This window comes from Siphateles boraxobius, unplaced genomic scaffold (genome assembly GCF_051911475.1).
Source record: "Siphateles boraxobius isolate OS27281-9 unplaced genomic scaffold, OSU_SipBor_1 9, whole genome shotgun sequence".
NCBI lineage: Eukaryota > Metazoa > Chordata > Actinopteri > Cypriniformes > Leuciscidae > Siphateles > Siphateles boraxobius.
Genome location: NW_027509219.1, coordinates 8372744 through 8390557, shown reverse-complemented (window position 1 = coordinate 8390557; position 17814 = coordinate 8372744). Strand labels below are relative to the sequence as shown.

At 38.5% G+C, this 17814-nt stretch overlaps 1 protein-coding gene across 1 annotated transcript in view; it reads left to right on the top strand.

Moving 5' to 3' along the window:
* The first annotated feature begins 5802 nt into the window (after nucleotides 1-5802).
* The window catches only part of cacna1fa (calcium channel, voltage-dependent, L type, alpha 1F subunit a), a 45383-nt gene continuing 33371 nt past the window's right edge, over nucleotides 5803-17814 (top strand). The window contains exons 1-16 of the mRNA XM_077223231.1: nucleotides 5803-5904; nucleotides 7796-7935; nucleotides 8134-8276; nucleotides 8365-8517; nucleotides 9843-10039; nucleotides 10680-10783; nucleotides 11014-11156; nucleotides 12355-12420; nucleotides 12527-12593; nucleotides 12684-12710; nucleotides 12863-13023; nucleotides 13109-13334; nucleotides 14413-14620; nucleotides 16129-16249; nucleotides 16379-16451; nucleotides 16527-16587. Of these exons, the coding sequence (XP_077079346.1) occupies nucleotides 7871-7935; nucleotides 8134-8276; nucleotides 8365-8517; nucleotides 9843-10039; nucleotides 10680-10783; nucleotides 11014-11156; nucleotides 12355-12420; nucleotides 12527-12593; nucleotides 12684-12710; nucleotides 12863-13023; nucleotides 13109-13334; nucleotides 14413-14620; nucleotides 16129-16249; nucleotides 16379-16451; nucleotides 16527-16587 (1815 nt within the window). The 5' untranslated portion in view covers nucleotides 5803-5904; nucleotides 7796-7870. The remainder of the gene's footprint in view (nucleotides 5905-7795; nucleotides 7936-8133; nucleotides 8277-8364; nucleotides 8518-9842; nucleotides 10040-10679; nucleotides 10784-11013; nucleotides 11157-12354; nucleotides 12421-12526; nucleotides 12594-12683; nucleotides 12711-12862; nucleotides 13024-13108; nucleotides 13335-14412; nucleotides 14621-16128; nucleotides 16250-16378; nucleotides 16452-16526; nucleotides 16588-17814) is intronic.

Sequence of the window (17814 nt, the reverse complement as noted above, 5' to 3'; positions counted from 1 at the left end):
TTATATATTGTATGACTAATAGTAAAGTGTATTCTGTGCTAATGTATTTTTATTCATAGAATTTTGACTGTGTGTATATATATGTCATGTGCCCAGTGTCATTTACAAATAATAAAAATAACAAACTCAACTTTGTGTATCTGATTGTCTTGACATTATAACCATGAACACCAATGATAATAAATATTAATAATGAGTAATAATAAACCCAAATGAGGCCATAAACTGGACCAATAGTGTGGAGGTTTAGAGGAGGGACAAAGCATTGAGCAGCCAATCCTATAAGACCTCTGACCAATTGAAGGAGGCCACTGCCTTGTGTCCCAAAGGTGTGAAATGCTAATATTCCCTTGCATTGACCCCGACCGGGGGATTATTCACCATGGTAACTGATGGCCCTTAGTGGCTCCCTGCTGTGCCCCAAACTTGGTACATATCCAGGAGTATTCGGGATTGTGTGACGGGACAGCAAACTCCCGTACACACACGTTTATTTGTGGAGTACACAGGAGTACTCAGGAGTTTTACATGCCCGATTACAGCTCTTTTCACGCAGTGGAACCAGCGGCGAAGAGGGCTCTGAGCTGGACGGAATCAGCGGCAAAGAAAGCTCTGGGTTGGACGGGACCAGCGGCGAAGGAAGCTCTGAGCTGGACGGGACCAGCGGTGAAGGCTCTGTGCTGGACGGGACCAGCGGTGAAGGCTCTGTGCTGGACGGGCACAGGACCAGCGGTGAAGGCTCTGTGCTGGACGGGACCAGCGGTGAAGGCTCTGTGCTGGACGGGACCAGCGGTGAAGGCTCTGTGCTGGACGGGATCAGCGGAGAAGGCCCTGTGCTGGACGGGACCAGCGGTGAAGGCCCTGTGCTGGACGGGACGAGCGGCGAAGGCTCTGTGCTGGACGGGACCAGCGGCGAAGGCTCTGTGCTGGACGGGATCAGCCTTTGAGTCTTTGAGCAGCAGTATCTGGGCTAGTGGATCTTCAAGTCCTCTCCAGAACCGTTGCTTCAAAAACTCCTCCTCCCAGTAAACATCCTGATGTAGATGCAAGTAAACTCCAACAAATTCCTCCAAAGAACTCCCATTCTGATTAAACAGAAATGCATCCATAGCGTCCCCCTCCATTACTTTATTGGTCTGTCTTTCTGTCCCGGGTGTGTGCGGGTTGAAGAAGACGATGGTCGACAGGTTCCAATTCAAACATAGATTTATTCCATTTCCAGGATCAGGTTAAGGCAGACATAAAGCATACACACAAAGGTGACGTATAAACAAAGACCGACCAGGAATAACTGGACAGAGGGAACTAAATACACAAACCAATGAACACTAATGATGTGCAAACAGGTGAGACAGATGATGACGAGGCACAGAGCTGCCCAACGTAGGTTGAAGGCATCGGTTGAAACCACTTTTCTCCTTGAGAGCACACCTATTCTCACACCAGACTTGTACCAGCCGGTGACTTTTCAAGGGGCCAGGGCTCTGATACAGCCTTGGCTCACCTTGATGCGTAAGTGGCTGTGTCGCCACGCACGAGCTGGGACTCAGGGTTTTAGCCAACGCTGAAGGGAACGCATATGCAGCAGGCCCAGTTGGAGTACTGATGATGATGAGGCTATAAGGCCCAGTGCTCTCTGAAACGTTCTGAGGGGTCTGAAGGAGACGAGCATTCTTTGAACGAAAGCGCTAGCTGCTTAATAGAGAGGGCGCGGTCTGGCGTGAGCCAAGCTCTCATTTGGATTACTGTCCCCTGGAAGGTTACACGCTGGCTGGGGAGCAGCATGCTCTTGGAAACATTGATCCTGAGCCCAAGGCATTCTAGATGGCCAAGAAGCCAGGATCTGTGGGTTATTAATTCAGCCTCCGACTGAGCTAGAATGAGTCAGTCGTCAAGGTAATTCAAGATGCGCTTTCCCCGCTGTCTCAGGGGGGAAAGAGCTGCGTCTATGCACTTTGTGAACGTGTGAGGAGCCTGGGACAGTCTGATTGGCAGGACCATGTATTGATAAGCCTGCCCCTCAAAGTCAAATGGCCTGATATTTGGATGTGAAAGTAAGCATCTTTCAGATCCACTGAGAAAAAACAATCCCCTGGGCGAACTTGTGCGAGGATTTGTTAATAAAAGATTAGTCTACCAAATAATCTGAGAACATGAAAATTACTTACATGGCCTTGTGGCATCAGGATTTGTATTTTTTACCCTTTTCAGTGAACAGGCCAAAATATTTGTTGCTTGATATGAATCCAGGATAAACGCCCTGCCTGCATCATTTTTGACAAGCCAGATCATGTACGCATTGATGACCTGTGGTCAAGAAGAATTATTACAGACTTGCAAGGTAGAACTGTATGTATACAGAATATTTAAAAGAGTACAGTCAGCAACAACATGACAATGAACTATAAGAAATCTTATGAACGTGCATATTAACTGCATCACAAACCTCCCTTTCAAGTTTCTCCCCAGGTTTAAGGCATTCCAAATCCCATGTAAAGATCTTGTATGGGCCAACTTTAAGCCTTTAAAGTTTACACTGCAAGCCACAAAAAAAACAAAAGTAGCACTGCATCAAAAGCATTTACCAAAGCATGCTACAAAAAAAGGAAAAAGTAGCAATGCATTGCAAACAAAGGCAGTCCAGTGCCATCCCGATCAAGCCCCCAATTTATATTACGACCCAGATTAGGGACCAGGGGGGTTAATAAAGGTCTAATGAAGTGAAGCGATGAGTTTGTGTAAGAAAAATATCCATTTTTAAAAATGTATTGACTAAATTAAATAGCTTCCGGCAGACAGCCGTATGCAAGTCGACCTATTCCAAAAGAGTAACACTTGACGATCTATGAAGTACAGTAGGAGTAGCGTAGGCGCCTATCGTAGTTCAAACCATAGTGAGCAAAACAAAAGGGTGGGCAACCACGTTCATCGTTACGTTGTGGGGCAAGTTCAAGGGTTACTCTTTTGGCGTAAGTCGACTTGCACACAGCCGTCTGCCGGAAGCTATTTATTTAAGTCGATACATTTTTAAATATGGATATTTTTCTTACACGAACACATTGCTTCACTTCAGAAGTTCCTTTATTAACCTCCCAGAGCTGTTTCGAGCACTTATCACGGATGGATGCACTTTGATGGACTTCCAAAAAAATATACCCATTGACTCCCATTATAAAGCTTGGAAGAGCCAGGGCATTTTTAATATAACTCCGATTGTATTCGTCTGAAAGAAGAATGTCATATACACCTAGAATGGCTTCAGGGTGGGTAAATCATAGGCTAATTTTCATCTTTGGGTGAACTATCCCTTTAATTTGACCAACATTATAAAGCATTGCTATACAGTAAACTACATTGGCCCCGTAGTGTACAACACAACAAAATGTAAAAAGCAAACATAAATTCATAACACAAAAAAATTAAGCCACAACACAACGAAATTAAGCCACAACACAACGGAAATCAGCCACAACACAACGTAAATAAGCCAAGTTATGTGGGGTGTGTATCAATACGATTTTCAGTTGGTTGTGTTAGGCTACTACTACAGCAACATTCAAGGTGCATACAACTCCCAAGTTCTTGGTTTTGAGCCATTAACCTATAATTTAAAGGCTATTTTTATAATATGCAGATGACTGCGATCATTCAAGTAAACTCAATCAGAAACACGTATTACACAAAGGATTTACAAAATGTGAACCGTTATAAAGGTCGTTTAAGTTTCTTCGTTCTACTTTATTACTTAGAAATAATCCGTAAGAAACGAAGACAAATCAATAGCCTACCTAGTTGTCCACGCCCACGATAAATTTTGCTCATGAATATTCATGTGAGTGCCACCCATTGGAACCAAATATTTCAGGAACTGATAACTGAATATATTGTAGCTAACTGTTCTCGGCTCCTTACTCAAGTAATAAGGGACTTTAACAACGACCTAATTTTATGATTGTGTTCTCTGATTTGTTTATTTGTAATCTAAAAACATAGGCCTATTTGTTTAACACGATTCAAGCTATCTAGAATTTCCCTCGTGTCTCCACCTCCCCTTTGAAAGGTTTCAGCACAATCATCCCCGTTAACCGGCTCACATTAGTTAATCCAGCATTCACGGCTTACTACACCCAAGACCTGCGGTCACACGAGGATTTATAGATTTATACATTTGTTTTCCTATATGATTGATAGCCTACATATTAAACTATCCACGTGTTTTCAATTAATGTAAATATATGAACGAAAATGCTTTGGTATGTAGACCCGTCTAAATTAGGTCTTAGGAGTTCCTTATTTGTAAGGCAGCGCCCGTGAGCCATTTCACCTGCGCGCGACACCTGTTCCGCTAACTGCTCGCGACGCGGTTAATCCCGATAAATATTATCAATAGATATGAAAGGTGTAGTGAGGTGTTATTTCATGTAAATTCATAGGAATAATCAGTAGACTGTGCTGAAGTCGTGGACATGGATGTGACACAGAAAGGTGAGTGATATGCCACATAGCCTACACCTGCACTGAAACGGTCAACGCTCTTGTAAAGACAAATGCATAACTGACATTTGTTTGCTGCCTATTCCATTGAATTAATAAACTTGTTCTTGACGAATTAAATTTGTTCTCCCAACAAAGATTTTAAGATAAAAGAGAGAGAGAACGTTACTCTATAGGCTAGGCTATTTTAGGTGCGGTAACCATTTCATAAAAAAAACATTTTTAATTGCATGTTTGCTTTTTGCAGTTCACAACCTTGCAGTTCCTGCAACTTAAAGATAAATAGATAGGTAGCTCTTGGAGAATTGAATACTAGATATCGTTTTCTCTTAGAACTAGGTCACTTCTGTCCGATCCCTACAAGGCTTCTTAAGTGTAACTTAGCCTACTTCAGTATCTGTTATCCACATCTGGCCTCTTTCTTTGCTTTAAACATTTTTATACGGTTCTGCTGAGTAGGAAATGTCAAATTTAACACTTATATGAGTAGCTCTAGATGCAGGTCAACTTAAATGCAAGTTACTGATTTTGGAGAGGCTGTCAGAAGACTATTTTCAAATGCAAATTTTTATAAAACATTAAAAAAAGATTATTCAGATCATTGGCATTAGAAACTGATCTCATTCATTTTACTGGATGCTAATTTACCTTTGCTCTTAATGTCTTTATAGTTTAGCTTGACTACTTATATTCACCATTAACTCTCATGTTGTTCCAGAACCGTATGAACACAATACAGGATAATTTTTGAATAATGTGCTGGTTTGTTGCTTGTCAGCTGCACCCCATTCACTTTCACTTTCCAAAAAAAAAAAAAAAAAAAAAGCATGGAGGTTTTTTTCATTGATCATAAGAAAGAAAGTCATATGGATTTGGAGTGACCATTTTGATTGGAATTTTGATTCTCTCAATTTTGATTCTCTCAAAGTGAACTTGTAGTTTAATATTTATATTAGATGCAGATAATTTGTAACAGGCATAGATTTAATAAGAAACCCCTTTACTTCAGAAGGGGCCGGCTTGGCCGGGTCTGACCCCAGCAAGACAGACACACTCAACTCAACAGGTTCTGCTGGGCAAAAAAGAGCTGGAGGAGCCAAGAAGCACACGCAAGCTAACAAATCGGCCCTGCGTGCTCCTAGAGCTCTGTGCTGCCTCACTCTCAGCAATCCTATACGCATGGCAGCACTGGCCCTAGTGGAGTGGAAATATCCTTTTGCCCAATGTGTGTGTATGCAGTCCTTGTGCATTCTTTTCTTTTGTATGTTTTCAAGATGATTGTTTCCTTGACCTTAGACCTTTAAGCCCTTTGATATATTCATTTTACTGGCCATCTTTGCAAATTGTGTTGCCCTTGGTGTTTCCAAACCATTTCCTGAAGATGATTCCAATGCCACCAACCACAATCTGGTGAGTCTACTATGCCATTCACTCAATAAATGAAAACTGATTCCACCACCCAAAATAAACGAAACCACATAATATAACTTTGTGCTCCATCCAAGCACATTAATCGTTTTAGTCATTGTAATTGATCACCTGCATGGTGTGCAGCTTAAGCCATCCATAAATAATAAGCAAGAGTCCCCTTATATGTTTATTTACTGTGTGTAACCCCTTGTAAGTGGTTAAATGTACTTGCATCTCATGCTCTTATGACACAAAATTAATGTAAGGGATTAAGGGAAACAGACAGGACAAATGGTGTATTACATTTAGATCTGTTCATTAGTGTAAATATAGTTTATTAGATCTCCCGCTGTCTATAATGTCATCAGTAATAATAAAACAACAGTAAAGCTGAGAAAGAGAAAAATTCCTCACAGCTCTTGAACAGAAAACATTCAGATATACTCTTAAAAACTGAAAGCACTCTTTATTTATTGCCTTTCATGTGTTTATTTGTAACTCCTTATTATTTACTACTTGCTTTAATGTTTTGAAGCTATGTTAGTATATATATATTTAAAATTCTTAACATACAATTGTTTTAATATAATTTAATTTGTAATTATTTTAAAAAGTGCTTATAATTACAATTAAAAAACGATTTTCAAGTCGGTTAACTAATTTTTGGAATCAGAATCGGATCGTGAGGTGCCTAAAGAATCCCACCCCTACTATTTAATACAATTTGATCAATAGTATATGGTCTAAATACAAAATATATTTTGTCAAACACTTTCTACTACTGCGACTTCATGCTGGTTAGTCCATTCCATTGTAAAATCTCATTGGTATAAAATCTTGCACCACATAAACTGCATGTTGTCCAGTGATTTTGCGTTCAGTTAGATTTTTCACATTGCACCAGGTCAGGACACAGTGTTAATGGAAAGTATTTAAAAGGTTTGTGCATTTGGCCCCTGGCTGAACAACTTGCCCTTGAGAGTTTTTTTTTAATGATCTGCATGTTAAATTGAATGTATCAAATAGAAGGAAATGTACAGTTCTTCAGAGCTCCTAGTGTTCAGTGCAACACTATAATTGCATTAGGCTTGAAGTTTGACTGACAGCTCTGAATACCAAACGGGATAAGAGTATTGACCATCTGTTCTCTATCTATGGCAGCTCGCTCGCTGCCCTTACAGAAGACACGTGATATACTCTCTGACTGATATTAATGATTGCAACAAACCGTTAGTGCTTTATTTAATAGATTCACCTCTCCATGCTTCTCTGTTTCTCTTTTGTCTGTCTTTTCTTTTTCTTACACAACACCATCCATCTGGATTTAAGTTAATACACTTGCACTATAACCCCTATAGAACTCTTATAGTTTGCTCATACTACCATTTTCAGGTTAGCTAAGACTTTGTACTGATGTCTGTTTAGTCAGTAGTGCATTCAGCATATGGATGACTAGCTGGTATTAGCTGGTAGCATTTAGCTTTAGCTTCTTACTGAGTAGGTCAAGAGGGCAGAAAGCTAATGAGCTCAGCAATGTGTTATAGGGGGAAGCAGGTGAAAACTGACCAAATTGCTTCTCAATCATAAAGCTTGTATATTGAAATATCACGCAACTTAATTATGACAGACACATTTTTATAGTGCCATTTAAAATTCACTTGGACATATGAACATATCTAAATATATTGAATTTTTGCTGCTCAATATTTTTGTGAAAACAAAACATTTGAACAGCATGTATTGCACAGAAATTTTGACAAATGTCTTTACTGTAACTTCTGATAAATTTAATGCGTCCTTGCTGAATAAATTTCTTTAAATCTTACAAACTTTAGAATTGTGTGTGTGTAGATATTGCATCACTTCTACTTACTTCCTTAATTCTTCCTAGGAACAAGTGGAGTATGTGTTTCTGGTCATTTTCACCATTGAAACATTCACAAAGATTCTCGCATACGGTCTGGTCATGCATCCTAGCGCCTACATCCGCAGTGGGTGGAACTTGCTGGATTTTATCATTGTCATTGTAGGGTATGTGTGTGGTTTTCAAGTTGAATATTCTTTCTTTCTTTCTTTCTTTCTTTCTTTCTTTCTTTCTTTTTTTCTTTCTTTCTTTTTTTCTTTTCTTTCTTGGTTTAATGAAGACCAAGTTTGGCTACATAAACCTACTTAATTGACAGTAGAGTCAACAGCAGAAGAGGTTACCAGGTTTGTGTGTTCCATTTGCAGTCTTTTCAGTGTGATAGCTGAAATGGGAGAGCACAAACCAGGAGAGGCTCATCACGGAGCTGGCAAACCAGGTGGTCTAGATGTCAAAGCCCTGAGAGCTTTCAGAGTACTGCGACCCCTGCGCCTGGTTTCTGGTGTGCCGAGTAAGTGTGTGCATGCTTTCTTCTGTAGTTTTGAGTAGAACAATTCCGGTGTATACAGTGATTGTGATTCAGGCTGTGATGTGTGCAGGTCTGCAGATTGTCTTGAACTCCATCATGAAGGCCATGGTGCCTCTGCTCCACATCGGTCTGCTGGTCATGTTTGTCATCATTATTTATGCCATCATTGGGCTGGAGCTCTTCATAGGCAGAATGCACAAGACCTGCTACTATGTAGGGACAGGTGAGAAATGCAAGCACAAGCTCTTACAAAGCTGGCTGCATGCCACTCCGTTTGCATGTTTAACTCTGTCCCCAACAGTATTTTTTTTAAAAAGTTGCTACTGTAGCCCTCGCCAGCATTTTTGATCAACTTTCATGGCCCCCATAATATATTGTTGCATGAATACAGTATGTGAACATACAATATTTCAAACAGAGAACAAAGCCGCTGCTATTATTAAGCTAGAATTATTTTTTATTCTAGCTTCATGCATACTTTATCAACACTTGTATGTGGGTACGTTTCATAAAAAAGCAACATTTTGAACAAAAAGCTGGATAAATCATGTTGTTGTCAAAACATAGATCGAGTAGATCAAGTCCATCAACACCCCCAAAGTTTGGACAGTCCTATACCTCTCGATCGACATTTCATTCTGTAATGTTAGGCATTTTTGATTTATATGCTGTTTAATGTTTGATGATTGTGTTCGCTTACATGTGCATAATCAATGTTTCTATCGTTTGTTTCTGCTTCTTCTTTGCTTGTTTTTGGGTCCAAAGATTCTTTACTATTTCAGAAGATGTGTAGTGATTCGCCCCCTATAGTATAAAGCCGGGTGCATGCTGTACAATTTAGCCATGATTTGGTAGACAAATTTTGTGAATCCTTAAAGATTCCTCTGAAAATTCTTTTTCTTTAATCACTAGTTTTATATGTTCAGCCGAAAGCCAATTAAAATTTTCACAAGTGTCAGAACTTTTGAGGCACAATCCTGCTGTGTGGCTTTTCCTACAACAACCATCAAATCAAAAACTAATAGGACACAGAACCCAATGACGCAAATAGTGAGACAACAACAAACAACCGCTTGCTCCACAAACACCTCTTTGTTTTCTTTTTCCAGTTTCCCAGTATCAAAAATTAACTCTTAAGATCGTTTTTGTTTGCTAGTCACCATTTCTATCCGGAACATTTCACAGATTGATGTTGTTAAACTGAAGACGATCTTTTTGTGTGTGTCCGTTTTTAACACATCTTGACTGCTGTATAGTCTGACATTAAAGACTATTGAGATCCTACAGTGTGACATGGCTTATAGCAGGGATCATGTTCCTACAGCCTGACAAGCAACAATCGTAAAGGACTATAATAAATTGTACAGTGTGCCCAGCAGTGAAACAGTGAAAACATGGATTGCCGGAAAATTCCACCGATGGCGGGGAAGCGTTGTATCATAAATGATGGAAAATTCTGTCAATGATGGGGAACGAGTTAAATTCTTTGTTTGTTGACTATAAATCATTTTAAACCCTACAAAATTGTGTTTTCTTTCATGTGAAAAGAGCTAATGGTGGACGATGATCCTACACCATGCGCTTTTGCCGGTAACGGTCGCTTCTGCGTGGGGAATAACACAGTGTGTCAGGGAGGATGGGAGGGACCCAATGGAGGCATCACCAACTTTGACAATATCTTCTTCGCCATGCTCACTGTGTTCCAATGCATTACAATGGAGGGCTGGACTGATGTGCTCTACTGGGTATGACCTCTCCCCCATCTTTTTCACTCTTAATTTTTTATCTTTTTATTTAGCTATAGTTACTAATTTTACACGAACAGCATACTTTATTGGAATGTTAATGAAAATAGAAGATTATTTGAGCTATTTGAGTTTAAGCTTTTTTTATACAATTTAAAAAACAGCTCAATTAATGCAAAAATCTGTAAATATTTACTACAGAAAATATTTTCAACTCCTCTCTCAGTTTTTTAATTAAAAGCAAACTGTTTATAGCCTCAAGTCTTATATACATATATGTTTACATAGGACTAATGTGATAGTTTTGGGTATCAATAACGACACTGGATATAATCACTTACTAACCTGGTTGCACTTTATTTTACAACACGTGTACTTGCGTGTACTTTACAGTGTATATACCCAAGAAAGTAAAGGTTAGATTTAGGGGTAGGTTTAGTTAAGTTATTACCCAGTTATTGTAATTACTATTATAAGTACAAAGTATGTACATGGGGAAAAGAAATGTAAAATAAAGAGCTGCCTTGTCTGTTTAAAGTTATATCCAATCTATGACACTCAAAAAACACTTGACTGCTCATAAGAAACTTTATATAACATTTGTTTTTTTTCTCTCTCTCATCTGTAATGTTTTACTCAGATGAATGATTCCATTGGGTTTGAACTGCCTTGGGTTTATTTTGTGTCTCTGGTCATTTTTGGGTCTTTCTTTGTCCTCAATCTCGTGTTGGGTGTTTTGAGCGGGTGAGTGACTCAAGCCCTGGTCCCTTATAAGCCTTTTAGATCATATATATGTGTTAGTATGGTAAATAGTTTTGAAAATAATGATTTTTCGTTGTACCTTCAGCTCTGCCCCCCATTGCAAATTAAATTTTATTGGCAGATACATACTGTAAGGATATGGAGGTCTTGTGATGACATTTGTTGGGCATCTTGTGAAGGTTTACATTGCATGTGTCTCTTGCACATCACAGTGAGTTCTCTAAAGAGAGAGAGAAGGCTGTGTGTCGTGGTGAACTGCAGATGGCCCAGGAGAAACAACAGATGGAGGAGGACATGATCGGCTACATGGACTGGCTCATTGAAGCAGAGGACATGGATGAGGATGGAAATAAACGTAATATAAGCTTTATTTAGCGTTCCTTTCAAAAATATACAGTAGGCAGTGCTGTATATGAAATGAGCAGTTTTGCCTAATGAAGATGACAGAATGTCACATGATTGATGAGAAAATGCCCACGCTTGTGAAAAAGAAGAACATACTGTTGCCAGGGATGTGAATGAGGGATGAAGCGAGTACTCAAGTGCAGGACAATAGGGTTTTAATGATAATACAATAAAACAAAATACAAACAAAATTTACCCCAAGGGGGAAAACAAGACAGACTTGACTTGACTTGACCTGACAACACACACAGGAGGAACATAGATGAGTAGAATTACGAGAACGAACCAGCACATGATTGCAAACACAAGGAGAATAAAATAGGATGCAAAGCAAACAAAAGAGGGCACAGAGGGAGGACAGGTGGGGCAAATGAATCAATAATCAGGTAACAAGATGAGCGGGGCTAAACAATCAACAGGAGAGCACATGGCACAGGGAAACACATGACAAGCCATGTGCTCACACCAAACATGACAAAAAACACAAGCACATGGCCAGCAAAGCAAATCACAAGCCATGATCTCACACAAAACGAGACTTGAACACGCAGCTTATGAAAACACTCATAAGCCACGTGCTCACACAAAACATGACAACATGAAAGCACGCAGCCAGTGAAAAACACAAGCTGCATGCAACACAGTACAAGGGAAAACTTGACATGAAAGCACATGAAACAAGGCACACAGACAAGACAAAACAGAGTGTCAGGGCTCTGTCACAAAACCAAGAAATAGACTAGACAGAAGTGATAGAACCCTGACAACTGTACATTTAAAAAGAGTAGGCTACTTATGGGAACAATAATACTTTTAAAGAAGTGTAAACTGAATTGAATACTTTTGTTACAGTGTAACTTTATAGTGTTTTTTTAGTACATAAATTAACTACATCTTTAAATGTAATTTTTTACATTAATTATAATTGCTTCTATTGAAATATGGTTATATTTTTGGTAAGCAGTTTTTGGTAAACTAAAATGTACTCAAAAGTAATTTCTGTTAAAAGTATTTAAATGTGTACTTAAAAAGTACAAAAACGTGTTAAGAAGCAGTGTAGTGCTGGGTGAATCTGTATGTGTCTGTTGTTTGTTTGTTTTTCAGTCAATGGAGAACTTTTCTTCTTTTTTGTGTGGTGTAAATGGCAGGTGCTGTGGTGGCTAAGAAAAAAATGATGAAGAAATATGGCTGGTACAAACACAGTGAAGATGGAGGTATACTGAAGTTTCACTCAGATTTGTGTGTATTATAAATTAAGACATTTTATCTTGACACTTATCATTTTTGAAGTACACATTCAGTCCTTTTTCTTTTATACAGAATCAGATTCAGACTCTGAGTTTGAAGCATTCCTGGATGATGATAGTGGTTTATGCTCATCTATAATGTAAGTACAACATTAATATTGTTGTTTCATATATAATAAATTATTAAATACCAGAGATTGCTTTAACCTAAACTCTTTTATTTTCCTTAGGGCACGACTGATGGCTATAAGTTTTTGGTAAGTGTATTTTTGTTGAGTAACGTTTACCAGAAGCCCAAAAAATGTTTACTCTACCTTTCTAAGGAATAATATGACATATTTTACATATTTTTTTAAAGTTTCAAATTGAATCTCTACTTATATTTGCTACTGACTCTTCTCTTTCTCAGTGAGCAGCTGTACCACTTGAATGTGGTCATTAGGAAGAACTGCCGTGTGGCTGTCAAATCCACCAATTTCTACTGGCTGGTGCTACTGCTGGTGTTCCTCAACACGGCCGCCAGCGCCTCTGAACACTACGGCCAGCCCAAGTGGCTCACTGATATACAGGGTTTGTGTGACTGAAGTGTTGCCAAAGTTTGCCTTTTATGAGATGATTTGACCCAGTCTTAAATACAGTCTCTTTAATGTCCCAGATCGAGCAAATAAGATCCTTCTGGCTCTGTTTACACTGGAGATGCTGATGAAACTCTACAGCTTCGGCTTTCAAATCTACTTCATGGCACTCTTTAATCGTTTTGATTGTTTCGTGGTGTGTGGTGGAATCCTGGAGACGGTGCTGGTGGAGATGGAATTGATCCCGCCCATCGGAATCTCTGTGTTGCGCTGTGTCCGTCTGATCCGTATCTTCAAAGTCACAAGGTGATTTAGCTCATAAGTGTTTCCAGCTCTTCGAGAATCATAGTGAAACAGTGTAGTATTAATGACTTTGCTGTATCATTTAATTTCAAATGAGTTATGAGGGCAACAGTGTCAGTTTGAGTCATTTAGATACTGTTATAGTATTTATTACTATTTTTAATTCGTTTTTTTATTTTTATGTTTTCATAGTTTGTCATTTTCAAGTTTTAGTCATTTTGTTGTGTGTTTGTGTCATTTTTATTAGTGTTTTTTTATGTCTATAATAACAATATAATAACCCTGTAATTCATTTTAGATTTTAGAAAAAAAAGCAAACTCATTAAAATAATCAATAAGACTCAATAAGAGCAAAGACCCTTTAAAGGAAAATCGGTAACATTTTACAATAAGGTTTATTACTACCTTAGTTAACATGAACTAAGAATGAACAATACTTCTATAGCATTAATTAATCTACAAACATTTACTAATACATTATTAAAAGCAAAGGTACATTTGTTAACATTAGTTAATGCACCGTGAACTAACATGAACAAACAATGAACAGCTGAATTTTTATTAACTAACATTAACAAAGATTAATAAATACTGTAACTGTAATACTGTATTTCTCATTGTTAGGTCATTTTAGTTAATACATTAATGTTAACTAATGAACCTTATTGTAAAGTGTTACTGGAAAATCTGTTCACTCTGCGGTCATATTTGCAATGTTTCCGGGAAGCTATTTTGGGCATCCAAAACCAATCTATTTGAATGGGGGTATTCTGAAATCTCAAAAACTTCTTGTCGAGCTCACAATTAAATAACATATTTCAAATTGGCAACAAAATCTGACACGCACTGTCCCAAAAAAGCATATTTTTCAGGCTAGATCAGCCAATGTGCATGTGCAGTCCTAAGAAGAAACTGAAACTGAGCTTCTAACAGCAGCTGCAGTGATAATGTCTTTACCAATCAGCGATTAGCTCTTTTATTTAGAAGGCGGGACGTATTCCCGCCTTCTTTGTATATAGTCTTTGATAAGAGTCATGCTGATTTTCAAGATTCATTGAACATGCTGAATGTCTCTCTTTAGACACTGGGCTGCTCTCTCAGACCTGGTGGGCTCCTTGCTGAATTCAATGAAAGCCATTTGCTCCCTTCTGCTGCTGCTCTTCCTCTTCCTCATCATCTTCGCTCTCCTGGGCATGCAGCTCTTTGGTGGAAAGTTCAACTTTGATGAAACTCAAATGAAAAGAAGCACCTTTGACACCTTTCCATCTGCCCTGCTCACCTGTTTCCAGGTTACTAAGCTAAAATTTGCAGGTTTTTTTTAATTTTTATTTTTAATGTTTGCAAATGTCATGTTTATGCAGCCTGTGAGTTCAAGTACATACACGAATCATCACCGAAACTCCTAAAATCGGTGAAAAATAAAGGTATCCCTTGTTAAAAATAAGTACACTTTGGTATAGTTTTAAAATGAGTACTTATACTTATAAAAAATATACTTAGGTGTGACATTAAGTGTGGAATGAATGGAATTGTTTGAGCACTTAATTGCATGTTAATTGCAATTTATATTAAAAATTTGTCACGGAATGGTGTAGAAAAGGAAAGCGAGAACTCAATAGCAGAGAATGAAGGTTTAATAAAAATAGAAAATAAATCCAGGTACAAACAGATAAGCAGGTCTAAAGGCAGGAACACTAGGAAACATAATATAACGAAACAGCACAGGACTACAAACACAGGGACACCAAATAGGGAAATAAACAAGGAGGGTAACGAGCAGGGCAGGTGGGGAAGATTAAAAATTATCAGGTAACGAGATGGGAGGGGCTAGACAATTGACAGGAGAGCACATGGCACCAAGAATACAAGAAGCCATGTGCTCACAATAAACATGACTAGAATACAAGAACCTGACAAACCGGGAATGTCAGAGCTCTGTCACCAAACTAAGAATTCAACCAAACAGACAGTGACAGAACCCTGACAAATGTATTCTAGATTAAATTTATATTAAACATAATTGGCAATTATACAAATTGCACATTCAGTACAATTAAAGTTGGCATAGAACAGAAGATGCGATAGTCTGTTCTTCCCTATTGTGACAGCTTCTCAAACAATAAAAAATGTTGGGTGGGACTTGATTTTGTCCATTGGGAATTGATTGGATTGTTGTAGCTTTGGTCATTTTGATTTCAGGGTGACTTTAAGGACACTTCTTCACAAGGGAATATAGGCCTATGTATATCTTTAAATAGAATAAAGTAGCTTGACGCCTTTAAAAAATGTTTTTGTCGTCCTACTCCCAAAACAATGATTGTTTTATTAGCAATAGCTTTAAAGTGGTTCTTAACAGTACATCTCAAAGGGATAGTTGACCCAGAAATAAAAAAATTCTGTCATCATTTACTCACCCTCAAGTTGTTCCTAACATGTATGAATTTTTTCTTCTATTAAACACAAAAGAAGATATTTTGAAGATTGTCGGTAACCAAACAGTTTCTGGTCCCCATTGACTTCCATAGTATGAAAAAAAAAAAACTATGGAAGTCAATGGAGCCCATCAAGTGTTTGGTTACTGACATTCTTCAAAATATCTTCTTTTGTTTTCATCTTCAGCAGATGAAAGAATGTCATACAGGTTTGGAAAGGGGGAGTATATGATGACAGAATTTTCATTTTTGGGTCATCCCTTTAACTGGAACATATGCAAATTATAAGATTCTTAATACAATCATTTCACATTCAAATGTGTACAGAACTGGGAGGTGAAGACTAAGAACTCTTTCTTATATAGATCCTAACAGGGGAGGACTGGAATTCTGTCATGTATGATGGCATCATGGCGTATGGTGGACCAGTGTTTCCCAATATGATTGTCTGTATTTACTTTGTCATTCTTTTCGTCTGTGGTAACTGTATCCTTTCCATATATCAAAGTGCATTCTATTTCTAAGTTCCATATTTTCATATCCATTAGCCTGTCCATATGGCTATTCTTATATCTGGAGTCTTGTTTCTGGTCCTTGACTTACTTTGTCTACCAGACATCTTGCTGAATGTCTTCTTGGCTATCGCTGTGGACAACTTAGCCGGAGATGGCGGCAAAACGAAAAAAGAGTAGGCAACACTCACATATTGTTATTGTTGTGGACTCATAGGTATAGAACTCAATTTGGTTGTTCTGTATTATAGAGAGAAAAAAGAAGAGGATGAGGAATGGGAAGATGATGAAGAAAGAGAGGAAGACGCTGGTGTAAGAACCCTGCTCTCTCACATTCTCTTTTTTTCATTTTATTTTTTATAGCTTTTATTTATCAAGTACAAGAAACCGACATAAAGTGCATACAGGAATACAATGTCTTTTCTTTTTTATAAACTTAAATGAACAACACCCCACCTCCCACTCCCCCCCCCTCCCCCCTCCCGAAGAATGATCCACTTAAAAAAAAAAAAAAAACTATATATGTACACATACATACAATTACTGTATATACACCTATACTTACACAGTAATAATTCAAAATACCAATGTAAGGTGGTAGTACTAAACATTAACTGTACAAAGTAAATATCAATCAATTGCTGCTCACTCCTGAGTCACCAAAGCAAGTTATCTGTTGTAATCTGTTATGTTGGAATGTTTTGGGGTGAACAGATTATCTGCCGCTGGCGGACCATATCAGAGGGAATAGAACATTTATAACCATACAGTAGGACTTTACAAAGAGACTTCCTGAGCTGGCAGCTTATCTAGATAGTTAAGTAGTGGTCTCCACTGAGTATAGAACCTACCAGATGACCCCCTAAGTGTGAATTTGATCTTCTCCAGTTTCAGAAGACCTAAAATGTCGTGTAGCCAGACTTTGATCAATGGTGGTCGAGGAGACTTCCACAATAACAAAATTCTCTTGCGAGCAATAAGAGAGGCGAAGGCAATTACGTTATTTTGAACGGCTGTGGTACGGAGGCCGTCCGGGGGCTTGCCGAATATAGCGATATGTGGGTTTGGGGTTAAAGTTATGCCTAATATATCCGAAATTGATTTAAAGAATAGTCGCCAGAATTCAGACAACTTGGGACCTGCCCAAAACATGTGGGTAAGATTGCATGGAGCCTGCATGCATCTACTACAATTCTCATCAAATTTGTCTGGATAGAGCTTTGATAGTTTGTCCTTACTATAGTGTAACCTGTGGAAGACTTTAAATTGTATAGTGACAGTCTCGCGCAGCTGGATGACGAGTTAACAGCCCCTATGGCTCCCTATCAGAAGTTCTCAGAGAGATTAAATTGGAGTTCTGACTCCCAATTCATCTTGTTCTTATGCAAAATAGATTCACTGGCTGAGGACAGTAAATTATAAAAAAAGGAGATATGGCCCTTTGACAGGGTTTTAGCCTTGAGAGCCAGGTTCATCCCGCTGGGTGTTGGTATCTGTGGGAATGACGTGGCGTGTGTTTTCGCAAAGTCTCGCAACTGG